The 16,798-nt window shown below is 40.4% G+C and overlaps 1 protein-coding gene across 2 annotated transcripts in view; it reads right to left on the bottom strand.

Moving 5' to 3' along the window:
* Positions 1-16,798, bottom strand: part of MYOM1 (myomesin 1) — a 120,000-nt gene that overhangs the window by 19,390 nt on the left and 83,812 nt on the right. For both annotated transcript variants that reach the window (XM_061596157.1, XM_061596149.1), the window contains 8 exons: positions 12,191-12,327; positions 10,941-11,085; positions 9,400-9,459; positions 7,833-7,900; positions 6,470-6,583; positions 6,266-6,353; positions 1,051-1,089; positions 855-960 (listed from right to left, as the gene is read on the bottom strand). In XM_061596157.1, the coding sequence (XP_061452141.1) occupies positions 855-960; positions 1,051-1,089; positions 6,266-6,353; positions 6,470-6,583; positions 7,833-7,900; positions 9,400-9,459; positions 10,941-11,085; positions 12,191-12,327 (757 nt within the window). The remainder of the gene's footprint in view (positions 1-854; positions 961-1,050; positions 1,090-6,265; positions 6,354-6,469; positions 6,584-7,832; positions 7,901-9,399; positions 9,460-10,940; positions 11,086-12,190; positions 12,328-16,798) is intronic.

The following is a 16,798-nucleotide window of genomic DNA, read 5'->3' as shown; positions in this document are numbered from 1 at the left end:
TTTTACAGTTGAGTGGCCCCGCCTACCCATCAACTACCTCACATATAAATGAGATGGCTTTCACTGTTGATAATGTATTGAACTTATCAGTGACTATGATCATGTAATAATCACATTCAAGTTATCAAGTGATGTCTATAGTTATCCCATAATATGTAAACTCATGCTAACCAGTAAGGGCATTGAGCCTAGATCTACAGTACAAAATCACATATGTACTTTCCCAAATCATCAATACAGTAAGAGGCAGAACAAGCAACCATGACATAATTTGTGTACCTCTCTAAACAGGAATGTTGGTATAGTTGAAGACCATCCAGCACTAACATTGCCTCCCTCAATTCTAATTTTTGTTTAAAATTCTTCTTTTTGCTGTTATTGATTTTATAATTTTAATAATGTTTTTTTCTTGTGATAATGTGTTTAATCTACATAAGTGTTTGTAAAAATTTTTGATGAAGGGCTATTTAGAAGTCAAACAAATAAATAAATATAAACAGATAAACTATCTGTTAAGCTGTCTGAGGCAGCAATCTTAAGCATATTTAGTTGATAGTAAATCCTACTGACTTCAGTGCAATCCCCCCCCCCCCCCCGAAAACAATCCGGTCATGCAATTTGTGATCGTGCTACAGATCACTTGCTTGTCCTTTGAATCATTGGGGTTGTTTGTGGTTTAGGAATTCACATCTGCATATCTGAGCCACAGTGCACAGTGGGCCGTGTGTATGTCAAATAAGTAGGTCCAAAACCAGCCTCAGGTTATGCATCAATGTGGATACGCCCTAAATTTACACTTGTAAATGCTCTTGGTGAATGTGGTGTTAATCACTGGCAAGAGCTCATTCACTTACTTGTGTGACCAGCTCACTCTCAGATCTTCCAAGTAGTAGTTAACAAATGAATGTAATCGGATACCCTCTTCTGTGCTCTGGATTTTCAGTTCTGTTGCAGATAAAGCTGAAAATACAACACTTTTTTGTAGTCTTACAGTCTTTCATGGAGTTGTATAAATGAGTCATCCATGACGAGGGGGAAATAGATACTCACCAATCATTTTGCATACTTCTGTCATCAAATCTGCAAAAGCTGTGGAAACAAATCCAGAAACTGAGACTCAGTGTTCCCAGATCAGATGTGCCTGGTAATGACTGAATGCTGCCCTGAAGTTCTCTGTCTAATCTGGAGCATTCCTGCAAGTAGATTCTTGTAGGAAATGAGTTGAGTTTTAAAATGTATTACAAAGATTCTTAAGGAGTTTGCATGTTTTCTCCCTGGCTTTAATGCCATGTTAATTGCTTCTGTTTGGTTTTGTTGCCCATCAAGAGAATATCCCTTTGCAGGCGAGACAGATTTCAAAATCGGTGCATTCTGTGTCTAATAAATACTATTAATACAGTGTATGCAGAATCTCATGCTATAAAAACTGAAGTTGTTGTTGTTGATGTTGTTATATTTAGGATTAGCCTAACTGGAAAGTAACCCAAGTGAACATAAGAACATAAGAACATAAGAAGAGCCTGCTGGATCAGGCCAGTGGCCCATCTAGTCCAGCATCCTGTGCTCACAGTGGCCAACCAGGTGCCTGGGGGAAGCCCGCAAGCAGGACCCGAGTGCAAGAACACTCTCCCCTCCTGAGGCTTCCGGCAACTGGTTTTCAGAAGCATGCTGCCTCTGACTAGGGTGGCACAGCACAGCCATCACGCTGAATTTGTCTAATCTTCTTTTAAAGCCATCCAAGCTGGTGGCCATTACTGCATCTTGTGGGAGCAAATTCCATAGTTTAACTATGCGCTGAGTAAAGAAGTACTTCCTTTTGTCTGTCCTGAATCTTCCAACATTCAGCTTCTTTGAATGTCCACGAGTTTTAGTATTATGAGAGAGGGAGAAGAACTTTTCTCTATCCAGTTTCTCAGTGCCATGCATAATTTTATACACTTCTATCATGTCTCCTCTGACCCGTCTTTTCTCTAAACTAAAAAGCCCCAAATGCTGCAACCTTTCCTCGTAAGGGAGTCGCTCCATCCCCTTGATCATTCTGGTTGCCCTCTTCTGAACCTTTTCCAACTCTATAATATCCTTTTTGAGATGAGGCGACCAGAACTGTACACAGTATTCCAAATGCGGCCGCACCATAGATTTATACAATGGCATTATGATATCGGCTGTTTTATTTTTAATACTTTTCCTAATTATCCCTAGCATGGAATTTGCCTTTTTCACAGCTGCCGCACACTGGGTCGACATTTTCATTGTGCTGTCCACTACAACCCCGAGGTCTCTCTCCTGGTCGGTCACCGCCAGTTCAGACCCCATGAGCGTATATGTGAAATTAAGAGTTTTTGCTCCAATATGCATAATTTTACACTTGTTTATATTGAATTGCATTTGCCATTTTTCCACCCAGTCACTCAGTTTGGAGAGGTCTTTTTGGAGCTCTTCGCAATCCCTTTTTGTTTTAACAACCCTGAACAATTTAGTGTCATCAGCAAACTTGGCCACTTCACTGCTCACTCCTAATTCTAGGTCATTAATGAACAAGTTGAAAAGTACAGGTCCCAATACCGATCCCTGAGGGACTCCACTTTCTACAGCCCTCCATTGGGAGAACTGTCTGTTTATTCCTATTCTCTGCTTCTTAACCAATTCCTTATCCACAAGAGGACCTCTCCTCTTATTCCATGACTGCTAAGCTTCCTCAGAAGTCTTTGGTGAGGTACCTTGTCAAACGCTTTTTGAAAGTCTAAGTACACTATGTCCACTGGATCACCTCTATCTATATGCTTGTAGACACTCTCAAAGAATTCTAATAGGTTACTGAGACAGGACTTTCCCTTGCAGAAGCCATGCTGGCTCTGCTTCAGCAAAGCTTGTTCTTCTATGTGCTTAGTTAATCTAGCTTTAATCATACTTTCTACCAGTTTTCCAGGGACAGGAGTTAAGCTAACTGGCCTGTAATTTCCGGGATCCCCTCTGGATCCCTTTTTGAAGATTGGTGTTACATTTGCCACTTTCCAGTCCTCAGGCATGGAGGAGGACCCGAGGGACAAGTTACATATTTTAGTTAGCAGATCAGCAATTTCACATTTCAGTTCTTTGAGAACTCTCGGGTGGATGACATCCGGGTCTGGTGATTTGTCAGTTTTTATATTTTCCATTAAGCCTAGAACTTCCTCTCTCGTTACCACTATTTGTCTCAGTTCCTCAGAATCCCTTCCTGCAAATATTAGTTCAGGTTCAGGGATCTGCCCTATATCTTCCACTGTGAAGACAGATGCAAAGAATTCATTTAGCTTCTCTGCAATCTCCTTATCATTCTTTAGTACACCTTTGACTCCCTTAGCATCCAAGGGTCCAATCGCCTCCCTAGATGATCTCCTGCTTTGAATGTATTTATAGAATTTTTTGTTGTTGGTTTTTATGTTCTTAGCAATGTGCTCCTCAAATTCTTTTTTAGCATCCCTTATTGTCTTCTTGCATTTCTTTTCCCAGAGTTTGTGTTCTTTTTTATTTTCTTCATTCGGACAAGACTTCCATTTTCTGAAGGAAGACTTTTTGCCTCTAAGAGCTTCTTTGACTTTGCTCATTAACCATGCTGGCATCTTCTTGGCCCTGGCGGTACCTTTTCTGATCTGCGGTATGCACTCCAGTTGAGCTTCTAATATAGTGTTTTTAAACAACTTCCAAGCATTTTCGAGTGATGTGACCCTCTGGACTTTGTTTTTCAGCTTTCTTTTCACCAATCCCCTCATTTTTGTGAAGTTTCCTCTTTTGAAGTCAAATGTGACCGTGTTGGATTGTCTTGGCAATTGGCCATTTACATGTATGTTTAATTTAATAGCACTATGGTCACTGCTCCCAATCAGTTCAACAACACTTACATCTTGCCCCAGGTCCCGGTCCCCACTGAGGATTAAGTCCAGGGTTGCCGTCCCTCTGGTCGGTTCCATGACCAACTGGTCTAGGCAATAGTCATTTAGAATATCTAGAAATGTTGCTTCTTTGTCATGAGTGGAACACATATGCGGCCAGTCTATGTCTGGGTAGTTGAAGTCACCTATTACTACCACATTTCCTAGCTTGGATGCTTCCTCAATTTCATATCTCATTTCAAGGTCTCCCTGAGAATTTTGATCAGGGGGATGATAGATCGTTCCCAGTATTAAATCCCTCCTGGGGCATGGTATCACCACCCACAACGATTCTGTGGAGGAGTCCGCCTCTTTTGGGGTTTTGAGCTTCCTGGATTCAATGCCTTCTTTCATGTTTAGAGCGACTCCGCCACCAATACGTCCTTCCCTGTCCTTCCGATATAGTTTATATCCAGGGATAACCGTATCCCGCTGGTTTTCTCCATTCCACCAGGTCTCCGTTATGCTCACTATATCAATGCTCTTCTCTAAGACCAAGCACTCCAGTTCTCCCATCTTGGTTCGGAGGCTCCTAGCATTAGCGTACAGGGACTTGTAAGCAGTGTCTCTCTTCAAGTGTCTTTGGCACTTGTGGTTTGGCCTGTGGTAATTTTGCTCTTCTGAATTTATATCCTGTGCCCCTGCTCTCACAATGCCTACTTCTAGGCCTACCCCTTTTAAAATTTCATCATCTCTTTGGTCTTTATCCCAGGGGGGAGGTTTATTCTGAACCGGACCTTCCTCAGCTCCTATTGGGTTTTCCCCCTCAGTCAGTTTAAAAGCTGCTCTGCCACCTTTTTAATTTTAAGTGCCAGCAGTCTGGTTCCATTCTGGTTCAAGTGGAGCCTGTCCCTTTTGTACAGGCCTGGCTTGTCCCAAAATGTTCCCCAGTGCCTAACAAATCCAAACCCTTCCACCCGACACCATCGTCTCATCCACGCATTGAGACTGCAGAGCTGGGCCTGTCTGGCTGGTCCTGTGTGTGGAACCGGTAGCATTTCAGAGAAAGCCACCTTGGAGGTCCTGGCTTTCAGCATCTTACCTAGCAACCTAAATTTTGCTTCCAGGACCTCACGGCTGCATTTCCCCATATCGTTGGTGCCAACGTGCACCACGACCACTGACTCCTCCCCAGCACTGTCTACCAAACTATCTAAACGATGGGCGATATCCGCAACCTTCGCACCAGGCAGGCAAAACACCTTGCGGTCTGCACGCCCATCATACACCCCACTGTCTATGTTCCTAATGATCGAATCACCCACTACAAGGATCCCTCCACCCCCTGGAGATATATCCTCGGCACGAGAGGATAGCTGCTCATCCCCCAAGGAATGGGTCCCTTCTAAGGGATTGTTTCCCTCTTCCTCAGCTGGATGCTCTCCTTCCCTGAGACCATCGTTCTCCATGATAGCAGAAAAGCTATCATCCTTGGAGTGGGACACAGCTGTAACGTCCCTGAAGGCCTCCTCCACACACCTCTCTGTTTAGGAAGGCACTAATGGTGGATGGAGAAAGCAATCTTAAAACAGTGCTCCAAGATCCCCAGCAATATTGCCGAGTGTGCCAATGTTGTCATTAGTATCTTGCAATCTGAGATGTAAATAGGAACATAGGAAGCTGTCTTATACTGAGACCACTGATCCATCTATCTCAGGGTTGTCTACTCTGACTGGCAGTGGCTGTCCAGGATTTCAGACAGAAGTCTTTCCCAGCCCTTCCTGGAAACACCAGTGATTGAACCTGGGACCTTCTGCATGCAAGGCAGCAAGACAGATACCCTACCACTGAGCTATGGACCTGCTGAGCATCCTCAGCTGAGCATCCTCTGGCATCACCAGGGCTCCTAGGATCTATCTCTTGGATTGAATGTGGTAGGCTTTGAAAGTACTAAAATAGCTTAGGGTACCCCTAGTTTCTCTGAAGTTTGCAAAACTTCATATTGTGAACTGCATTTAGAAAAGTGCTGGAGAAACTAAATGATTGGTTTAAAAAAATCTAACAGAAAGTGTTGCAGGAACCCTGGATTTCTGAGTCCACATAATGAACATTAAACATTCTTATCATTTTAGTTTGGTTTTATACCACCTTTCCTTCCACGGAAGCACAGTCCACTTAGCAACAACGTTAAAATAATGAATGACTATTACCATTTGCAGTGGTGATAAGTAATCAGAAAACTCTTCTAGAAAAATAAATAAATTAAACTGTGTTACTGTTGATTTGTTATGAAATTAAGGTCACAGTCCTACACACATTTACTTGGAAATAAGCCAGATTGTATTCAGAGGAGCTTGTTTCCAAGTAAACAGACACAGTGGTGGGCTGTATGCAATTCAACGTGGCATTCTCACCTGCTTCCACAAGCTTCAATACACTCTTGTCCTTTCCTCGGTCATCTTTCAATATTACTTCATATATACCAGCATCTTTCTTAGAAAACTGTGAACAAAATAAAATCAAATACTAGCAACACCTTTTCCTCTCTGGAATCATTGTTCGTTTAAGAAATCTGCTACATCTGAACCTGCAGCATTAAGGGAGAAGGGATCACTCACCTCTGTTATCAGCAGAGTACATACACCATCTTTAAAGTCATGTTTTTCATCAACCATTATCTGTCTTTCATCTTTGTACCAAATAATGTGTGTTTCTTTCTTAATATTGGCTACCTAAAAGGAAACAAAAGTATGATAAATTAATTTCTTTCTTATAGCTATATTATAGCCAATATAGATATCAACATTTGTCAAATGGCCTGCTCTGGGTAGTAAAGTCTAAATAAACCATGCATAAAGCAGAGAAAGATTGTTCAGCCCATAATAATAATAATAATAATAATTTAATTTGTGGGTCGCCTATCTGGCCAATGGCCACTCTAGGCGACGTACAATTTAACAACAATACATTACATCATAATAAAATACATCATAAAATACAATATAACAATAAAACAATAAAACAGTTCCAGTACAGAGTAGTAGGCTATTGGTCGTAAAAATTTAACCCTCCCCGTAAGTCCCAAAGGCCTGTCTGAAGAGCCAGGTCTTCAAAGCTTGGCGGAATACATTCAGGGAAGGGGCATGTTGAAGGTCATACGGGAGGGAGTTCCAGAGAGTGGGGGCCGCCACTGAAAATGCCCTCTCTCTTGTCCCCGCCAACCTAGCTGTTTTAGTTGGCGGGATTGAGAGAATCCCATTCATTCATTATATTCATGGATTTTCTTCTTGAGGCCAAGCATCCTATATCTACTGTAAATTTGGAAGGGAGAGGTTGTTTGTTTGTTTGCTATGAATCTGGAGACCTCTTAAGATACCATAACCAAATTTTGTAGGATGGTTCTAAGATTAAGGAGCAGGTTTTCATCTATGGGTGAATAGAAATTGGATGCCATTTTGAAGATGGCGGACTGAACCTTTCAAAACTGCACTGATTTTTGGTTTCTTAGCATTTCTGAGCAATGCCAGATACAAGATTACTCATTTTTCGTAAAGGGAAAAATCACCAGTTCATTTCATAATAGGCTGTAACGATGCTATGAAACTGAACTAAAGTGTTACTCATCCTTTTGAGAGTATTTTCCCTCCTTACTCTCTTATCACTTTGAAGGAATGCAAAATTATTTCAAAGCACAGAGCAATATGTATGAAGATTCTTCTTCTTAATTAACCCTTCCTCCCTGAAGGAAGCCAGGGTGGCAAACAAAATACTAAAAGCACTCTAAAAACAAAAGATTTTAAAACATATTAAAACAACACATCTTTAAAAACATACTGAAACTTTGATTGTAACCTTGGGTTATGTGATTAGGATGTTTGACTCTGTTAATGCACATGAGAGGCAGCTGACCACTAACAGTTCTTGTACGGGTGACTTTTCCTTCTACTGTCACACAATATCCAAAATGCAGCCGTTTCTTACCTTGCATTTCAGTAACACATTGCATTCAGAGGTAACTTCCCATCCCAGATTCTCAATAAAATGTGGACCTGTTTGAAATTATTTGTAAAATAAATCTCCTCAGAAATTATGACACAGACAAAATCAAATTACTTTTTCATACTAAGATATCAGCTCTCTATATTTTTATTTTCTCAATATTTGTTCCTGTTGTTTTTTGATGTTGTGATGCAAGAGCTGAGCACAAAGGGCTCTCTTTGGGATGAATGGCAGGATATAAATTTATAAATAAATAGCTTCTTGGAATTTTTCACCCTATTTGTTGTGCAGACAGAGACACTGTGGAGACCATTTTATGGAGTTCTCCAGGGGAAGGAAAAATATTCCAACAGTTTCTTGGGAATTGTTAGAAGTGGAGGAAGAGCAACTCCTGTTTTGTTCTTTTGTTTATGTTCCAGAAGGGAGATAAAGTTAGAGTCCTCCAGATGGATAGGCTTGATTACCTTTACCTGTGATGCCCTGACTGACTTCCACTGTTAGACTGATATGTCTTAAGGAAGCTTATCTGCCCCTCCTCCTTCCGCCCTTTCCGGTCTTCTCTTCTCCACTGTCCGAGAGAGAGGAGACACCTTTGTCTCTGCTCTCTCTCCTCAGCCATGAGGGCAACTCCCAAACCTGAGTGTTGCGCCTCCAACTTACTTAGTTAGAACTAGGTATGCCTTTCTATCTACTACGTATTTCAATAAATAAAGTAGCTTTCAGTGATCTCAATGCAGGGTAAAAGCCTGCTTTCTTAGGTAAACGCACACACTGGCACACATGCATTTCAGACCGCTGTTATTCTCTGCTTAACAAATATACAAATTTACAAAACAACAGGAATGGGGGGGGTCACCATTAGCTGTGGCAAATGCATAGATGCTTCTTTCCAAATATTTTATTTACTGCTGCTTCTATGGCAGCAGCAGCAACTGTGTTCATAGTCTGACTTCCATCTTGCATGCTCCACAACTTCCTGAACCTAGCTTTGTAAGGGGAAAATGTCAGTTGCTATCAAAAAACGGTAAAGAATGTTCAGAGAAAATGAAATTTTTCTGCCACTTGGATGGGGAACTAGATCCAGCTTGTCAACCGGATCCTTCCTTCTCCCACACCCCTCCAGGCCAACTTTGACAGATGGGTGTCATTTATCACCTGATATCATTATGGCATCAGATGACAACCTAAAAATGGCTTGCTAAGCACCTTTGAAGTCCAGCTGTCATCGCCAATCAGCTTCCAGAAGGAATGGCTCTCAGCACTGGCCAGCTGATGAGTGCTGAGAGCCATCCACATTGAAGTCAGTTTGCAAGTGGTTTGAATACAAATCACCTGCAAACAGAGTTCAGGTGGATGGCTTTTAGCCATTCAAAGGGATGGCTCTCAGAATCTAGGGGATGGGAAAAAGAAAAATATGAGAAATTCTCACAGAAAAATGTCTCCTAAGAATTTTTGACTCAGCTTGACTTTCTCATTCAATTTTAGACATTCACAACTGAATTAAATCAGCTGATTTTTTTTTTCCTCTTTGTATGATGCTATGCATTACCTTGTATCCGGAACCATTCTTGCCTCTGGAATTCTGCTTGTTTTTGTAGTTTCTGGAACACTAGAGATTTTTAAATATATATATATTAAAATGTAAATATCTTTCAAAGACTATTACATTTGTAGAAAGTGAAATGGAAACCCTAATACAACCAAGAAGATCTGCACACTCAAGCAGGCTGCCACACACGTATCAATTGCTGAATCATGAACTGCAAGGAACACAGTTAAATTCAATTGAATGTACATTGTGATGTGAAATATCTTTTAAAACCATGACTTGAGCCACAGCTTGTTGGTGGGAGTAGGAATTTGTTTCAAATTAGCCAAAAAAAGGCTGGTTTTACATCTGTTGAATAATAATAATACAATAAATGTCAAACTAACCAATTTCACATTGTTGTTATCACAGCTGAACTGCATTGTCCTCACCATTATTAAATTTTGACATTTGGAACACATATCTTCTGAGCCACAAGCATTCTTATAGGTCTTTCACTTAAACACATTATCATTATCATGACCAAAACTGTTATGCCACAATAAACATTTGAGGTGAGTGGACTGCCTTCAAATCAATTTCAACTTATGGCGACCCTATGAATAGGGTTTTCATGGTAAGCAGTATTCAGAGGTGTTTTACCATTGCCTTCCTCGGAGGCTGAGAGGCAGTGACTGGCCCAAGGACACCTAGTGAGCTTCATGGCTGTGTGAGGATTTGAACCCTGGTCTCCTAGGTTGTAGTCCAACATTCTAACCACTACACCACACTGGCTCTCAAAATACTTGTTAAATGGTGATAAATGTAAATAATCATTTACAGGGGTGTGTATTTTGATTCTGTCTGATGATCGCTTTTTAGTATAAGCTTAAATAATTACTTGCAACAGTAAATATAAATTTACTGCATGTAGTCACTGACTAGTGATAAGAGCATGCTTTGGAAACTCCCCAATGTTTCAACACAGTTTGCTGTACACGTTGGATGGTTGCTATTCAAAAATAGAAGTTTCACTGGATGTGAAGAACTAGCTATGTATTTCTTTGGATCCTAACCTAGAACACTGTTTTAGGTAGGGCTTTCTATTCAAAGGCTACTCCTGCAACACATGATCTGCAACAAGGTATGTAGTACACAATCCAGTGTGGAGTAGTGGTTAAGGTGTTAGACTACGACCTGGGAGACCACGGTTTGAATCCCCACATAGCCATGAAGCTCACTGGGTGACCTTGGGCCAGTCACTGCCTCTCAGCCTCATGAAAACCCTATTCATAGGGTCGCCATAAGTCGGAATCGACTTGAAGGCAGTACATTTACATTTAGCACACAATCCATCTTAATTATTGTGTCTGCAGATTAATAATTCACCTTCTAACTCATAATACTTTCCAGGTACAATTAAAACATTAAATGATGTTTGCACATCATGACCCTAGGATTAACGTACAAATCTAGTTTTTGAAGAAAGAACATGAATATTCAAGAATTCAATATTAAACTACATTCCCTAATTGTAAAAAAAGCATTTTAGAAGATCTTACCATCACCAATAAGAACAAGACTGGATTGGTTGGTTGCTTTTCCATCCTGAAGTTGGAAGGTGTAAGTACCTTCATCCACATCTTGAAGTCTGTCCATAAACATTTCAATCATACCAGAATTGTGGTCAACTTTCATCTTGTATTTCTTCAAGAACAAAAATAAAATGAGCAGAAAAACCATTTCCCCAGCTCCCAAAAGGTAATATTTTCAAAGCCCCCCAATGATATGACAACTTCTTAGAAACAAATCCACAATCTTAGATACATAACAGATTTGCATAATGTTAAACAGTGAGTTTACTACTGCATTTTGGGAAATATATAACCTTCTTTCCTAAATCAAACTCATGGGATCAACCCCCAGATTTGTGTCAACGAAAACCAGATTTCCACAACACAGATTGGCTATTGGCCACTTTTCCTTTCTCAGAGCTGATTGGCTGGGCCTTATTTCAGTCAAAAAGCCACTAAAGCCTTCTTGGAGGAGTTTTTACCATATAAACAATATAACAATAATTGTATTATTAATAACAAGCATTTCAGCAGATAAACATGTGGGTCACTGGAAAGCAAAAACTAAGTGGAAAGCCTACCTGAAACATGGGAGGGGGAAAAAGAAGAGGCATTTTGATTTAGAAGGTATATGTGCGTCATTAGAGGAGCAAAGGTGTTTGGGTTGGGAGGAAGCAGAGGTCTCCATAAAGCAGGAAAACCAACACCCAGTTCTATTTCCAGATATCTGAATGCTCGCTTGAGAATTTTTTGTCTATGGTTTTTAATATAACAATTACATTCTGTTCCTTTACTAAATGAATCTACAGCAGCATACAATATAACCATAAAGCCATATAATAAAATCAGAAAAATACAAGCAACAAATAATTTCTAAAACAGTAACAAAAATATATAATATAACCTGGCATGTAAGCGTATTTGAAAGTCTAATTTTAAAAATCTTCATGTGTTGTATCCAATGTAATGCTAAGCATCTTGTTCTGTTAGCACAAGGATTTACGCTTGCACAATGGAACTTCCCACACTCCTCCCCCTGTACCCACTGTACTGGGGTTTTCCCCAACCCTCTGGACCAGATTTGGCGAGGGACATGGGATACACATAGGAGGCAGAGAGGGGGGAAGTTTTATTGTGCAAGCATAAATCTTTGCGTTAATGGAATGACTGCCCTGGATACTGCCCATGTTAACGGTAGCAGCTAGTTTCTTTCAGACCACAAGCAACCATTCACTTACCTCTCCATTAACAATTTCCTTGTCATTGAATACAAAGTTGACTTTAGCATTAGGAGACAATTTCTCAGCCTGTAGCCAGAATCGCACCTGACCTTTCTCCAGAATTTCAACTGCCAATTCAGACTTAAGAGGGACAACTGCAGCAAGAAAGAGATACTCAAAAGGGATGATTTTAGTAAGTTCGCAAGCACAATTAATTGTATTGGATGTTTATATGTTGTGAACCACCCAGAGAGCTTCAGCTATGGGGCGGTATAAAAATCTAATTAATAAATAAATAAAATAATTTTTCAACTAAGCTGCAGATAAATTTCCTATATTTTCCTACATTGTTCATCTCTGGCTTATTTTACCTTGCTTGCTTTCTAAAAGATGGAGGTTTGTAATCCACATATTCATATGTCCTTCCACTTTCAACATCCCTTTTAAGTAGAGACCTTATCCCAGTCTGTGTCTATTTTGGAATTGCTTTTTAAGATGTTTTAAAAGTTTTTTAAAAAATGTATTTTATACAGAGCAATCCAAATGCCAGGGAGCTGGCAGAAGGGAGGCCAGCAGAGGAGAAGCTAGTGGAAAGCCCCATGGGATCCTTCTCTTGCTTGGGAGCCGCCAGCCTGACTGCACACCAGCTCTGTTGGGAGCCACACACAAAAGTCAGCCAGGAAGCACCAGTTCCCACAAATTGGACTCCTGGGGAGTAAGTGCTCCCCACAGAGACCCATTACAATTATTTACTGTGCTGGCCTTTTGGCCAGTGGAGTTTCCAGTGGATTGGGACCCAGGGGAGGGCTCAGAATGCAAGGAGGATCTTGCATAAGTCCCTCCTGTGGCTCTGCTCTGCCACACCCCATTTTTGGGGCTTCCACCAGCCCTATTTTCGCTGGACTGGACTTCCTTCTGTCGCTAGACTGTTACGTCTTTAAGGAAGCTTACCTGCCCCTCCTCCTTCTGCCCTTTCCACTCCTTTGTCCTTGACTGTCCGGGAGAGAGGAGACATTCCTTTGTCTCTGCTCTCTCCAAGCCATGAGGCTAACTCCCGCATCTGGGCGTTAGGCCTCCAACTTAGCTAGTTAGTTAGAACTAGGTATGCTTTTCCTATCTACAATGTATTTCTATAAATAAAGTAGCTTTTCTTATTTTACTAAGTCTCAAGTCTCAGTGATGCTGAAGCAGGGTAAAAGCCTGCTTTCTTAGGTAAATGCACACACACACTGGCACACTCGCATTTCAACATCTGCTATTACTCTGCTGCTGTGGTGTTGCTTTGAACTAAATTAAGCATACAAATTACACACAGCGCAACAAATCCAACTCCCCGCAGCCTGGCGGAAAGGTAAGTTGGACTGTGCCCTAAGGTGTTTTATTTTCAAAAATGTTAAAGATGTTTTGTTTTTGAGATGTTTTAAGATGTTTTTAATATTTTGTCTTTTGTTTGCTGCCCTGAGCTCCTTCTGGGAATTTATTTTTTTATTTATTTAATAATAATAATAGTAATAGTAAGAAGAAGAAGAAGTTACAAAGCTTGTGTTATTCATGTAGAATATGAGTATTCACATGTATAAAATATTCTTTGTTGAATTACATGCTTTTTGTTATTGTTGTAATCTTTGTTCTGTCACCCAGAATGTGTGCATTTACACTTTCTTGGACATGCAAGATTTGTTTTATGTTAACATGCTTACAATGATCAGAACTGCAAGTCTGTGACCCAGACTGTGGGTGCTAAAGTATCCCTGCCCTGGCATACATTTATATTTTTGCATATCTGCAATATGTGCCTACATTCATTCATTCATTCATTCATTCACTCATTCATTCATTTATAAATTTATATCCTGCCCTTCCTCCCAGAAGAAGTGGCAAACAGATACACTAAAAGCACTCTAAAAGGTAAAGGTGTCCCCGCACTTATAGTGTGAGTCGTTTCCAACTCTTAGGGTGACGTCTTGCGACACTTACTAGGCAGACCGTATATATGGGGTGTGATTGCCAGTTCCTTCCGTGGCCTTTCTTTACCCCCCAGCATATGCCAGGTACTCATTTTACCGACCACGGATGGATGGAAGGCTGAGTGGACCTCGACCCCTTTTACTGGAGATTCGACTTCCTCCTTCTGTTGGAATCGAACTCCGGCCGTGAGCAGAGCTTTGGCTGCGTTACCGCCACTTACCACTCTGCGTCACGGAGGATGCTTCCAAAAACATCTAAAACATCTTAAAAACTAAAACATATTAAAGCAAAACATCTTAAAAACTTATTAACACAAAATATCTTAAAAACATCTTTAAAAACATCTTAAAAGGCAATTCCAACACATATTCACACTGGGATAAGGTCTCTACTTACAAGGCTTGTTGAAAGAGGAAGGTATTCAGTAGGCACCAAAAAGATAACAAAGATGGTGCCTGTCTAATATTTATGGGGAGGGAATTCAAAAGGGTAGGTGCCACAACACTACAGGCCTATATTGTGTGGAATAGACCTCCTGACAAGATGGTATCTGCAGGAGGCCCTCACCTGCACAGTGAAGTGATCAACTGGGTATATAAGTGGTAAGATTATCTTTCAGGTATCCTGGTCCCAAGCTGCATAGAGCTTTGCATACAAAAACCAGAACCTTCAACTTGGCTTGGTACCTAATGGGCAGCCAGTGCAATTCTATCAGCAGCAGGGGAACATGTGCACTAAAATGGTACACAGCAGGCTCATACATGTGATTGAAGATTGTGCCAACCATGCATATGCGCCTATATGCATACAGTTTGTATGTGCGCAGGTATATTGCAGACACAACCAGGGCAAGGCTTGCCATCACAATCCTGCTCCCCCTTATTGTCCTGTCCTTATGCATGTTTGTTATATGCATGCAGGATTGTATGAAAAGCAATTATTTCCCTCTTCATCCTCATTATGATAATGTTGCTGAGAACAGAACTTCACAGAACTTTCCTCTACAGAATTTTCCCCTGGTAAAATTTTCAGGGCCCACCAAGAATTTATTGGGTGTCATTATCAATATGCTATCTATGTATGCAGGTGCTAGTTATTTATAAGTACCCATTCCCAAAGGCAAATGCCAACCGCTATCTATTTGCTTCTTTTTAGGAAGTCTCAGAAACATTTCAGGTACACTCAATTTCCTTCTGATACACATCCATTGTAACCCACAATGACATCTAATTAATTCATATTTACATATATTATGGCATACATAAGTGCAACCAAGTGTAAAACCTAATAAGTAATATTACTTGCAAGTTTTTAGTGTGAACCAAGTAGAGTTTTGTTGTGCAAAAGTAGTACCAAGTAAACAGAGAAGATCCCCAAATTTAGATTCTACTTGGCATCATATCTCCATGGCAACAGTGCCGCACAGGCTGGGGAATCTGCCGCAGCCCTGCTTCAAAAGCATCCAAGGTACTGGGGAAGTAGGACACCGGCAGATCATTATTTCATTTTGTTTGCCCTTCCTTGTGATCTTTTCGACTGGAACATAGACCAGAAAGGCAACTGCGTCTTAATTTGTGGCCTGCTTTGGAATCCCCATAAGTACAGCCCATGAGCCAGAAGGAGAGACTAAGGAAGTTTCCTCGACAAAAAGTAGGAAACCATATGCTCCTTCCTTTGCAGGTTTTGAAATGCCCCTGCGAAAAAGCTGTTACTAGAACATTTGAAGATGAATAGAAGGAGGCAACCCTATGACCTCATATAACCTCTGTACTCCAACAAGTTTAATGTTGCATGTGTTATTGTTTGAGTTTAGCCCGTGGGTGTAAAAAGAAAAGAATAAGAAAAATGTTGTACAGCGCTACTTGTGTCATACTGTCAAGATCTGTGGCAATTTTAGCCGTGAATATTTTAGCCTAAAACAGAACAAAAAGAAAGCATAAGAATGGTGCAGCTAGATGATTTTAGACTATGGACTTAGGAGGCTTAAAGGGGTTGCCCTTGAGATAGACAGTTATTTTAATTGTGCAGTACACAATCGACATTTTTCTCCCTCCTTCCCTGGCATTTTTATGGTAGAGTTCTACCTAGATCAATCCTAGTATGTAAGAGCAAAAAAACCCACAAAACAAGCACAAAACAGCTTGTCAGCCCCAATTAAAAAAAGAAAGACTCTGAGCATATGCAGTTTTGCATTCAGATTCACTTTGTTGTTGTTGTTATGTGCCTTCAAGTTGATTACGACTTATGGTGACCCTATGAATCAGTGACCTCCAAGAGCATCTGTCATGAACCACCCTGTTCAGATATTGTAAGTTCGAGTCTGTGGCATTTTCATGACTATAGGAATATAGTGGTTGCGCTTCTGTTGTCCTGATGGTAAACATATTTACTTAGAAATAAGCACCATTTTGATGCAGAAAATGATAATTTACTTTAAAAGTAATAAAATGAGCACCTGTAACCATGTCTATGTCTGGCCAGCTATCCCACTGATTATGAAATGTTATTTATTCATTTATTTGATTTAAAAGCATTTTCAACCTGTTTAATATTTTTTAAATTTCTAAACAGTATACAAAACCTAAAAACATTACAACATTATAATAAAACTGTGCTAAAAATACCAAGTATTCTAATGGTAAGGTTCAAATTTATGGA

This window comes from Rhineura floridana, chromosome 1, assembly GCF_030035675.1.
Source record: "Rhineura floridana isolate rRhiFlo1 chromosome 1, rRhiFlo1.hap2, whole genome shotgun sequence".
In the NCBI taxonomy this organism is placed as follows: Eukaryota; Metazoa; Chordata; class Lepidosauria; order Squamata; family Rhineuridae; genus Rhineura; species Rhineura floridana.
The sequence above is the reverse complement of the archived record's forward strand: the minus strand, read 5'-3'. Positions and strand labels throughout refer to the sequence as shown.